Raw genomic sequence first — 12,555 nt, 5'->3', positions numbered from 1 at the left:
CTTCAAGAAGCCAAGATGAATGAGAACTAGTCATCCTGCCTGACCCCTGAGCGGTGAAGCTGGTGGACTATCTGTTTATTTCTGGTCCCCTGGGTTCACTTGCTCTGGACCGTCTGAGAAGCCTGTTCACTTCCCGAGGTGAGGGCAGAGCAATGTCTCTATTCAAACGTGCTCTTCAGAGAGGCCATCTCTGTGGCGATTGCTTGTAGAGGAAGTGGGATGTTTTGATGTGCTGTCGGGTGGCCAGAACCTGGCCATGTGTGTCCCCATTCCAGGAGCATCCCTGATGGGACCCCCGCTGGAAGAGATGAGGAACAGAAAGAGATGGATAGCCTTTGCGTGAGTGTCTGTGCTAGTTTCCTACGGCTGCCTAACAAGTTGCCCCAAACCTGATGGCTTAAAACAACAGGAATGTATTCTCTCACAGTTCTGGAGGCCAGAAGTCTGAAATCAAGGTGTTGGCAGGGCCATTTGCCCTCCTAGGCTCTGGGGGAGAATCTTCCCTTGCCTCTTCTAGCTGCTGGTAGCTCTTAGCATTCCTTGGCTTGTGATGGCATAACTCCATCTTCACATGGCCTTCTCCTCTTTTCTCCCTAATAAGGACACTTGCCATTGGACTTAGGACTCACTGGGTAACCCAGGATGATCTCATGTCAAGATTCTCTACTTAATTACATTTGCAAAAACCCTTTTTCCAAATAAGGTCACATTCACAGGTTGGAGTGGGATGAGGTCATGTCTTTTGGGGGCCACCTTTCAACCTGCAATAGTGTCTAAGCACTCTGCCCGGTTGTGTCATGTATTTTTCACAATGCACCTGGGAGGAGGGTATCATTCTCATTTTTCAGAAGAGAAAACTGAGGTTCAGAGAGGTGTGATAACTTGTGCAAGTTTATACCCATCAGTAAGTGGCTGGACTGGGATGGAAACCTAGGGCTTAGGCACCCAGACAAGAAGGAAGGAGACCAGCATGTGGAAGGTATGGAGGAACCAAGCAGATTGGCCCAAGGAGGAGCTGTGAGCGGTTTTGTGTTGCTGGAAAGGGGAATGTGTGAGGGTGGGGGTGATGGAGATGAAGCTGGAGGGGGAGCAGGGCTGGGCCATTCATACCCTTGGCTGCCGGCCCGAGGAGTTTGGGCTTGATCCTGAGGTTGGTGAGGACTCCTTGGAGAACTTTGAATCTCCGAGAGTGAAGACCAGATCTCTGGGCTGTATGGAAGATGGGTAAACCTGGAAGGAGGGGGCCAATCAGGAAGATGTTAGGAGACGCTGGTGGTGAAGACGGAAATGGTGGTAGAGTCTGAGGTCCAGGGGAGGGCTGAGTGACAGGGTGACATGATTGATGAAAGCAGGGAAATTCAGGAATCTAGGAAACTCCCAGGTTGGGCCACTGAGTGTGTTGCGGTGTCACTATTGGAGAAGGGAACACAGCAGGAAGGATGGGATGGCGGGCACCCATGCTTTGTAGCTGCGCGAGAGCTTTGAACATCTTCCCTGTGTTCAGTTATGAGTTGATTACTTCCCAGGGTCCTTGTAAAAGGGCACGTGTGGGACCTGCGCCCTGTAACCAGCCCACGTGTGCCTTCCCTTCTGTAGGAACGAAGCAGCAGGAAGAAAGTGGCTCTGCGTGGGGCCTGGATGTCAGCCGATCTGTCCCGGGGGAGACACTTTCCTTGTTAGCCGATTCTGTGGTGTGGTTCTGGGCACTGTTCCTGGATGTGAAGCTCCATCCTGTTTCTCCAGACCCCAAGCCATTCAGTGAACTACTTACTAATCTTTATTAATTCCCTTTTGCTTAAGCCAGCGGACTGACTCTGTTATTTGCAACTAAGAACCCTGAGCAATATGAGTGGGTTTAGGCGTGAGAGTGATAAAGGATGCTGGAGGAAGGGGCATGTGAAAGTGAGGTGCCCGGCTAGCAGCGTGTGACATCCAATGGGCTGCTGGCTAGACAGGCAGGAGCTGGGGTGGTCGGGGTGGAGAAAAGTCAAGGGTCATCAGAACGTAGGTGGCTGTGAAGCTCCCTTGGGTGCGGGTGGAGGGACAGGGGGCTAGTGGGAGTGCAGCCCCAGGGCATCTCTGGAGGAGATTGAGAAGGGTGGGGGGACCTGGAGAAAACAATGTCATGAAAAGTAAGAGAAGGATTTAAAGAAAGAGTAGGTGCCTGTGTCAACACCTGCAAGTGTGCCAGATGTGGATTGAAAATGGTGCTTTGTATTCGGCTTTTTTTTTGCTTTTTTAATTTAAGTTTTTTTCTTTCTTTTCTTTTTTTTTGGCCGTGTGGTATGCAGGATCTTAGTTCCCTGACCAAGGATCAAACCCGCACCCCCTGGATTGGGAGTGCAGAGTCTCAGCCGCTGGACCAATGGCGAAGTCCCTATTTATTTTTTAAAAACAATATTTTATTGAATTAATTAATTTATTTTGGCCGCACCTCATGGCTTGTGGGATCTTAGATCCCCAACCAGGATTGAACCTGGGCCCTCGGCAGTGAACATGGAGTCTTAACCACTGGACCACCAGGAAATTCCCTATTTTTTATCTTTTAATTAAAAAATTTTATTGAAGTATAGTTGACTTAACAATATGGTGTTAATTTCCGCTGTGTACTTGGCATTTAGAGGACAAGGGCAGCTTAGAGGAAGTGGTTTCACTGGTGGGGTAGGAAGAGAAGTGAGGCTGGAGAGGGCTGAGGAGGGGAAAGGAGGAGAGGAAGGTGGTCTATCTACCTAGCAGCTCACTGTGTGGGGAAGGAGAGGAACAAGGTGCAAGCTGAAGGAGAGAGCAGGGCCGCGTTCAAGGGTAAGTTCAAGGGCAGCGGCTGTGAGCAAGAGCTTGTGACGTGGACAGTGTCAGGGTGACCGCGGGTGATGGCTCCAGGTTGTGGGGTGTTTCTTCTTAGGTACTTGATAGTCTCTGATACATTGTAATCATGTCTTCCATTTAACTACGTCTTCCAGTTGTAGAATAAAGAGGTCTCGTGATCAGTCATTGGAACCTCAGTTAGACAGTTGGGATGGAAGTAACTTGGTGGGGACTCAAGATTCAAGGACTGATGGGAACCTGGTCCTTGGTTTTAAAAATCCAGCGAGTTCTGAAGATGAGGTAGATGGGGTACAAGTTGTCTGTGGGTTAGGGAGACTCAGGGGCCTAGGATGGAATCTACCTGGATCCGGATCAGGAGCCAGTTCACCTTGTGACCCCTTCTTGTGGGAACAGCCGCTAACAGCATTAGTCCTGTTGTTCTGTGTGACCCCAGGCACTGCACTCTGCCTGCTCTAATTGGCCGCTTCAGCTGCTTCTGCTTCTTTTTGACAACTTTTCCCCCGAATGTGTCCAGCCTAAGGTCCTAGCTAAGTTTGGCTAGCCTGAACTTATGACCCTGTACCTCACTGAACCTAGTCTCTTCTCTAAGTCTCCTCACTCTGCTTCAGGAGTTTTTAGGTATTTTTGTACTATGGGCACCTTGGAAACCTGTGACTCCCACTTAGAATAGTGTTTTAAAATGTATAAAATAAAATATGTAGGATTAGAAAGAATTATATTGAATATGTAAATATATTTAAATATATATATTTATATATATTATATATATTTATATATAAATATATTTATATTGAATATATAAATATTTATATTAAAAACAAATTTGTGATGTGGTAATATATATGCTTCTTTATTAACGTATCAAATAACACAGTCTAGACTAACAGCTACCATGATTTCAATGTAGTGATGGGCAGAGGTATTTTGAGCTATGTGCAACAATAGCCACACGGCATTAAAAGATCTGTGATTTCTCTTGGTGACAAGAACACAGGTACTATGAATACTTCTGTGTTTGTGGCCTACGGTTAGAAGAGAAGAAAGTGTTACAATTCAGTTAGCAGTCAGTGATAATAGGATGCAATTATTTTTTCTACCCAAGTTCATGGATCCTCTGAATTCTGTTCATCAACTGCTTGGGGAGCTGTGACCACAGGTTAAGAACTTCTGGCCTGGATGCTCCAGTTTCCATTGTTTGATCGCTTATTTCTTTTTTTGGCCACACTGCGTGGCTTGCGGGATCCTAGTTCCCCAGCCAGGGATGGAACCCGTGCCCCCTGCCATGGAAGCGTGGAGTCCTAACCACTGGACCACCAGCAAAGTCCCTGATTGCTTCTTTCTTTCTTCAGTGAGTCAGAGTCAGCTCTTATTTAATCATTAACTACTAACGAACCACTGATAAAGTGATCACATGTGTCACTCTCAGGCAGGAGCAGTATGGCCCCTGGACATGTCCTCGCTTTCTAGTTTGCAGAGCCATGGCCTCATGGTAGAGCTGGAAAGGGCCTCGGACCCTCTAGGAGCCAAACTTATCCCATGTAGCAGGGTGAGCGACCTCAGGGACTGTGCCAGGTCAGGGCTACCTGGGCCTGCACCTCCATCCCAGGGCTTTCCTACGCCATGGGCTTTTCCTATGCCGGAGCGAGTGAGTGGCCTTGCTCACCACACACACACACACACACACACACACACACACACACACACACACACGGTTGTATACACAGTCCCGCAAAATGGTGACACTGGCACCACAGCACTAATGCAGAGAAGCAGGGGCCCGGCCCAGACACGAGGCAGCTCTCTCCTACAAATGCCCACCCGCCTCCCTCCCTCTGGCCATGGAGGAGGTGGGAAAGGTTTGCCCAGCACATCTTCTCCCCAGCTTTCCTCTCCCTCAAGGGAGGCAAGTACAGCATCAACACTTGTCACCATTTCCCTGCTTTCACCACTGTCTTCACCTCTGACCTCCTGCTACGTTCTCCGGTTCCTGCCGGCTTAGCTCAGGGCCCTTCTCTCCTTTCCACTCTCCTTTTCTGCACTACACCTGTCAGCCAAAAAGTAACCCTCATCTGGCTAACACACATCAAGGATACTGTTGAAATCCACCTGGCAGAGGACAGGAGAGCTCTCAGTTCCAGAGGGAAATTAGACCCGACGGCCGTGAGCTCCTGGCCCTGACTTGTGGAAAGCTCTCTGTGAAAGTCTGCTTACATGAGTTATTGGGCCCAAAACTCCAAAGCTCCCTGGAGTCTCCTCTGGGGTTTCCACCAAGTCACTGCCTATCCCTCGCCTTCCTCTAATTAAACTGGCTTTTCCTCAAGCACCAGTATTTGAGAGAAATAAAGTGCTTTCGATCAATGTTATTGGTTCTGTTTGCAGCGGTATTTCTTGTTACCATTCTTCATGCCATTGTGTGGGATAATTAGATTGGGGGGGTTGTGGGGAGCGAGGGAGGGGGTGAGAATGGGAGGTGAGGGCGGAATGGGGGTGCTAGCCTGAGAATCGCTGTCATCTAACGTTGTGTCTTGGGATGTGACCTGTGTGAGGCGGGCAGTCTGTGTGGGGCGTCCCAAGCGTGCAGGGCTGCCTCTGTGCCCCCTCCCAGTGCCCGGCACCATGCCGCCTTCTCCCTCGGTAAGTTGCTGGCAGGTGGTGGTGTCTTGGTTCTCCTGTCGTGTGCCTGGCTCAGTGCCACGGTGTACGGATGGGCTGTAGACACTTGTCATTTTGATTCTCACCTTGCAGGAAAATTTCATATGAAGGCAGACAGGCCCATCTTTTTACAATAGAAATTGGCAATAGTTGAAAATGCTGCTGTGTGCCAAGCGTTGTGCTGAGAACTTCACAAGCACCATCTCGCTTAACTCTCCAAAAGCAGCCAGAGAGATCCTTCAAAGTGTAAATCACATCCTGCCCCTCCTCTGCTTCAGACACTCCAAGGGCACCCGTCACACTTGTTGTCAGGCCCCTACCATGTCCTACAAGGCTGGTATGGCATGACCCCTGGCTCCTGCTTCAACAGCATCCCCTCCTCTCCCTTCCCCAGTTCACCACACTCCGTACTGCTCCCGGAACTGGCCAAGAAGGGCCTGCCACAGGGCCTTTGCACCGCTTCTTCCCCCCAGGCTCTGCCCAGCTCACTTCTTCACTTCATCAGTCTTCTCAAGTGTCTCTTTGGAGGAGACCCTCACCCCATCTAAAGCACCACCCGTGTCACGCTCTGTCGTCTTCCCTGCCTTCCTTTTTTTTTTTTAACATCTTTATTGGAGTATAATTGCTTTACAATGTTGTGTTAGTTTCTGTTATATAACAAAGCCTGCCTTCCTTTTTAATAGCACTCCACAAACCTAGCCATGTTATTACAAATCTATTTGTTTATTTGTCTATTACCTGTCTCCCCCACATGAGGGCAGGGACCTTGTTTTGTTCACTGCTCTATTTCCAGCACCAAGAACAGTGCCTTCAATATAGTAGTTGTGAAGAAATATATAGTCAATGAATAAATAATGGACGAATACTCACAAAACCCCATGATGTAAGTGCTACTCTTAACTCCATGTTATAGATGAGAAAACTGAGGCTTAGAGAGATTCTCGCTATTCTCAGGGTCATAAAACTAATGACCCTGGGATAAGAAGTCAACGCCCCAGTCTGTCTCTGGGGTCTTATCTGAGCTGCTGTGCTGGGTCTTCTCTCTGCACTCATAAATGCCTGTCAGCGTGTCTATGTGGGAGCCCTATTCCCCTGAGACACTCCAAGAAAAAAGCGTTTGGTGGATGAATCTGTTTAGGAAATAACTACAAGTTGCATTTCTCTGCTTGGTTTTTCAAATGCTTGTTAGCATATGAAAGGCTCTGAAAAATCCTTCAGTAAAAAAGCTAGTTGAACTGTGTAATCAGTGTTTCCCAGAGCTTCAACTGTGGAAATCTTACGTTTATGTATTTCTGTGCATAACACCTATTAGCATATTGGGGGACGTAACTTGGGTGCCAATGGCTTTTATCACTGTGGAGAGAAGCGGGGATTGTCTGGTAAAGGGTCCTGGGAGCTCTCTGGGTCGGCTGGCATGGGGAGATCTGGGCTAGGCGCTTCCCCACACAGCAGCAGGGGCCGTGCCCAGAGTCACCTTCCCCAGGACGGGTGTCTGCATCCACGGTGTTTGTTCGCCCTTGGATAAGGCCACTCTCATGCTCAACGCATAAAACAGGAGGGCACGTGGCTGCTGGTACCTTTTAGCTGCAGCCCAGCCCAAGCACGCTTTTCCACAGGGACCTGTGGCCTGGCTCAACTTCTGCCCTCTGGTTCCTGAGCCTCTTAGAGGGCGATTCCTTGTGAGTTTTTCAGGAACATCAACCCCACAAGCCTGGCCTTGTTTTCTCACTGTCTCGTGTCTCCCCATTGGAATTTTAACCTTCTAGGGGACCAGGGACACTGCCTTCCCACTGTGTCCTCTCAGCCCCCAGCTCGTGCTGAGCGGACAGTTAAGTGCCCAGATTGTTCTTGTTGGCTTGCGTGTGAGGGAATGATCCTGAGCGTCTGTCACAGGGTTTGGCGCAGGGAAGGGTAAATGGCGATGCTGTAAATCCCTTGATTTATTGCCAAAGCCCTCCCCACCCCGCCCCAAGCAGGATAGAAGGATGTCCCAGAGGCAGAGAGTACTGTGGGGTGCGATGCACGGAGGCGACTGGATCTCTGCGTCCTGAGCAACTGTCACTGCCGCCGATGGTTCGTTTATTGGTTTTGGTGGTGATTTGATGTCATTAGGGATTCAGGTCTCATCTCCATCTCTGAGATCATCTGAATAACAGTGTGAAGAGGAAGAGAATAGAGGAGACAGGCATCCACGGGCAGCCTGGATCGGACGGTATAAATCTCCGGGGAGAGCCTGGCCTTCCCAGCTGGCGGGCTTGAGGCTGAGCGGGGCCGGCAGTGTTTGTCATCACCCCAAAGTGACCATGAGAGGTACCACGCGAGTCTCAGTCATGCTCCTCCTCGTGACTGTGTCCGACTGTGCCGTGATCACAGGGGTAAGTCGTCCAATATTCTCTACTCCCTGGGTTTTGGGAGGACATCAGGGTCTGCGTGGGTTGGGCGCCAGGAACCGAACAGGAGGCAAACCAAGGGTGTGGGGAGCCAGCCACCAGACAGCACTTCCGAGAGGCATTTCACAGAACTTTCACGTTAGTTAGACCTCACTCTGCTAAAGGGGATCTGCTTTTGAGAAACTGTGTGTAAATCAAATTCTGCTCTCAGTGCATTAGGAGAGCATTGCAAATTCTGAAGTTTGGAACTTTGGTCAAAAGAAGAATCCTATTGTGTAATAATGAATTCTTTTAGAATGTGGATTAGCACCCCCTAATCTATCTTTTGTGTAAACTTTGGTTTTCATGTATGGTCTAGACCACATGTCAAGTGTAATTTACGTAGCAAGTTGACTTAAAGGCTGTGACCTTATTTAGCTTCTATTGGGTACGTTTAATCTCTGCTTTCTCTACTCTGAAAGAAAGCCTGTCCTGAAACTCTTTCTTTCCCTTATGGTTTATGTGTTTTCACTCGGTGCCCAGGTCTGATAAGAATAAGGGAGACGCCAACACCTGGCTGAGTGACCCAGAAGCAGGTGTCGGATAACAAGTAGAAATCCGGTCCCACTGTGGGCACACCCGGGCGGGCACATCATAGTATTCGAGACACCCCAACTGTGGTTCTCTCTCAGAAGTTTGGCTTCACCTGGACCTACCCTCACATAGGCACATGTTGTGTGACAGTGGTGGGACAATTCTTACCGAAACAGAAAGTAATGGCTTACCTGAGAGTTTTCCAGATAAAAGCCACCAGAAAAAAAAGAAAAGAGGGACATTCACTTTTGTTTCAACTTCCTCTAACTTTTTACACAGAGAATGGAAATGTAGAGAAAGGCCAAACCATTCCTGGAATTGGATTAATTTTAATGTTCACAGAAAGGGAAATTTCTTTCTTCTCCCTTTTAGAGGAAAAGACTGAGTTTCAAAGAAGAACAAGTATCAAAGGCAAGCCAAAGCTTTGAAGACCCAGAGCATAAATACAACTGTCAGGGCAGAATTGTACCTAATGAATGTAAACCACCAAAGGCTATCTTCCTATTGTGTAGCTTGGAGATCAGGAGGGTAAGAGCAGAGGATAGAAGCCGTGGTTACCCCGCCGAGAGGGACGGGTGCAGCGGGTTGACCCTGAGTCTGGCCCGGGATGGGGGAGCGGAGGGGCGTGGGAGGCGGGTCTGAGAGATGAGGAAATATCTTCCTAGTAAAGGCTCCAGTTTGACACTTTGCAAAGCACAGAAGGAGAGGAAGCTGCGGTAAGAGGACACACATGACAGATCCGACCACAGGTAGGTAGAACTCTTCCCTCTGTGCTCCGGGCCTTGCTGCTGCCCTGAGTCTGACCCTCAGGAAGAGGCTGGGTTCTACCAACCCCGCACTCCCCTGCTCCCAGGACTGTGACCATCCCAAATGCAGGCCTGGGGGGTCCCTCTTCCCAGAGGGCGACAGCGATGCCCCACCTCTCTGGTGGAAGAGTCAGGTGGGGTCTACTCAGCCCTAACCCTGAGCTTTCAGGGACCGGCTGGTGTGTGAGAGGTACCCTCACTAGGCTGGAGACCGGAGTGGCGAGGTGACTGCCACCTACACCTCCTCTGCGTGACGAGCAGCCCCGGCATCTCCCACCTTCCTCCTGGGACCGAGCACATTGCGGGTCTTACAGTTCCTGCCTTGCCCCACAGCAGCCAGAGGGCCCTCCATGGCCTCGTGTTGGTAAATAAGAGCCCAAACCCTGCTCCCAATTTTGGCTCAGAAAAGCTGCAAAGCTTCTCTGGAAGTGGAAAGCCTGGGTGTTTCTCCAGTGTGGCCTCCTGTGAGTCTGGAGCCGTTCCGTTCTGTCTTTCCCAATCCAGGGTTTTGTTTAAAGCGGGCTTGTGTGGCTTTACAGACGGCGCCTTCCAGGTCACTTAGCCCCTGCTCTGGGAGCCCAGCCCAGAGGGGTCCATCCCTCTCTGGGGGCCAGGCAGAGAAGTCCCAGGGGAAACACCTGTCAAAGGGGTGCTGGACCCTCAGATGAGGCTGGGCTTCTAGTGAGGACCGAGGGGGACACCATGGGCAGGGGAGGCACCAACCCTGAGTGCTGCCAGGTGAGGGCTGGAGAGTCCACATCCACAGAAACTCAGCACTGACCCCCTGGGGTGCAGGCCATTGGGGCCCTCCCCCGCCTAAGGGTTTGAATTAATTCAACCCCACCAGCATCCACGGAGCATCTCCTGGTGCTAGAAAAGCTCCACCTCCTAAGCTCTAGTCCCTCAGAAGAGGACAGCCTCCCTGCCGAGTGACCTCGAAGGAGCTTGGGGGCTCCTCCGATCCAGGTCTGCTGCCCAGCTGAGCCCCGAGCATCCTGCCGAGAGAGGCGCGGGGGCAGCATTGCCCTAGGTGTCCCGGGAGGCCGCGGCCTGGGTGCTGTTCCCAGCACCTCTCTCAAGGGCTTTTGGATGTGCGTTGCCTCTGGTTTCTCTGGGATGGGCCTAATGGGCACTAACGACCCCTTTGTCTTCCACCCCGCAGGCCTGCGAGCGGGACGTCCAGTGCGGGGCGGGCACCTGCTGCGCAGTCAGCCTGTGGCTGCGTGGGCTGCGGGTGTGCACCCCGCTGGGGTGGGAAGGAGAGGAGTGCTACCCCGGCAGCCACAAGGTACTGCTCACACTTGCTCAGGGCACAAGGCCACGAGCCAGAGCCGGCACTGGACCGCAGTGTTCTGACTCTAGTCTAGGAATATCTCACTGCCTCCTTGCTTCAGGGGTGGCCTGGGGTGCAGTGGGGTCCGAATCACACAGCCTGTTAGACCTGGGGGCTGGGACCCCAGCTCCTCATTTGCTGAAGGGTCCTGGGCGTCAGTCACCTCATGCATACAACGAGGGGAGTAGACTGACACGTCTGATGTTTGTTGCTGATCTGATGAATTCCAGCTCTGAGAGGCTCCTGAATGCCCTTTGCTGCACGGCATCCTTCCCTCAAGAACACGACGTGGGAAGACTGTAAAATGGGCTCTCAGCCAGGGCCTGGGGTGGGGGAGGGGCAGCGTGAGGCTGGCCAGGCCCCTGGTGCACACACTTTAAGGAGGTTCACCCTTCTGTGCCCCAGGTGCCCAGCGCCTGCCTTGCTCCCTCAGGAGCTCCCAGCAGAGAGGGCACAGAAAGGCCACAAGGCCTTTGCTTCTGAACGTGAGGTGGATGCAGCAGCAACTGTGGACTTGTACACCCTTCCCGGGGCTTCCTGCACTCCAGGACGCCCTTCAAGCCCCTCTGGGGAGCACACCTGCACCCAGGGGCATCCCCCGGCTGTTGTCCTCTCTGGCAGGGTCTGCCTGGGAGTGAGGAGGTGGGGGGAGACAGACGGGACAGAGTACAGTCCTCATGGTCCTGGGGTGTGTCAGGGGGTTCAGCTGCAGATCTATATTCCCAAAGCAGGCAGCAGAGGTAATACAAGCTAATGCGGGGTGCTTGCTATGTGCCACCCTTCGTATTAAGTGCTCTTTGCAAGTTTAAACCTCTTTAGGTGTATAGTGTAAACCCCTTTACAACCATAGGTGGTAGCCTCTATTATTAATCCATTTTACAGACAATAAATTGAGGCACAGAGAAGCTAAATAACTTGTCAGTTGCCGCACAGCTGGGAAGTGGCAGACCTAGGACTGGAGCCCAGGCTGCCTGACTACCTATGCTCTGACCCTCTCCTATTCATCCCCTTTGAGGAAAGCTCAGTGGTTTCGCCCTCTGGGTGTGAATCACCCGGCAGGGACCACGTCCTGTGTAGCTGCATCCCCGGCACCCGACACGGGATGGAGAGTATAATGGCTGAGCTATAAGTGATATTCAGTTACGGATGTAGGTGTGAGTTTGTGAGTGATCACGTGTGCTGGGTCAGCGAGGGGCCCCGGGTGGGCAGTGTGAGGGCCTGTGGGGTTTTAGGGCTGTGGCTGTTCACAGTGTGTCACAGCCAGATTGCCTGCGTTCAAATCCTGGCTCCTCCACACGTTGGCTGTGTGATTTTGTCACGTTGCTTAGCCACTCTGTGCCTCAATTTCCTCCTCTGTAAAACTGATTTTGTTGTGCTGGGGTGGTGGCAGTGAGACATTGGCCAGGGCTGGGCCGGCCAGAGGCTCCTCCTTCACCAAAGGGCCCATCTCCCTTTGGTGAAGGTGCCACCCTCTTCTCTTCTCTCCCCAGGTCCCTTTCTTCAGAAAACGCCAGCACCACACCTGCCCCTGCCTGCCCAGCCTGCTGTGCTCCAGAGGCCGGGATGGCAGGTACCGCTGCTCCACTGACTTGAAGAACATCAACTTGTAGGAGCTTGTCTGGTCTCCGGTCACCCACCGGGCCTCTTCCTGAGCACAGGCTGGGGTGGTCTCTCTTGGACTTTTATTTCTGCCCTGTGGCCCAATCCTGCAACCCACTGCTGTCGCATCCCCACTCCCCACACTGCCTACTTACCCCCCTCCTCCCTAGCACACACAGGTGCACCCACGAGACACACGCCACAGGGTGACCTGCAGGGTCCAGGCTGGTGGCTGTGGTCCTGGGAGTAGTCTGTGTGCGCTGCTCAGGCTGCCTGAGGGGCAGCAAGTAGCAGGAACATATTCCTTCCTCATGTCTCCGTCTGCCTGCCCTGCCTCTCTCCGTCCTGCACGTACTCCTCTGCCTGATTTGGTGAG

At 51.7% G+C, this 12,555-nt stretch overlaps 1 protein-coding gene across 1 annotated transcript; it reads left to right on the top strand.

Annotated features, from left to right (window-relative positions):
• Positions 1 to 7,781: 7,781 nt before the first annotated feature.
• PROK1 (prokineticin 1) lies at positions 7,782 to 12,190 on the top strand (the record flags this gene model as incomplete). Its single annotated transcript, XM_082662332.1, has 3 exons — positions 7,782 to 7,853; positions 10,410 to 10,535; positions 12,071 to 12,190. The coding sequence occupies 3 exons, from the start codon at positions 7,782 to 7,784 to the stop codon at positions 12,188 to 12,190; spliced, it is 318 nt and encodes a 105-aa protein (XP_082518458.1).
• Positions 12,191 to 12,555: the final 365 nt, after the last annotated feature.

Source organism: Grampus griseus, assembly GCF_964374135.1.
Source record: "Grampus griseus genome assembly, chromosome: 1".
NCBI lineage: Eukaryota > Metazoa > Chordata > Mammalia > Artiodactyla > Delphinidae > Grampus > Grampus griseus.
The sequence above is the reverse complement of the archived record's forward strand: the minus strand, read 5'-3'. Positions and strand labels throughout refer to the sequence as shown.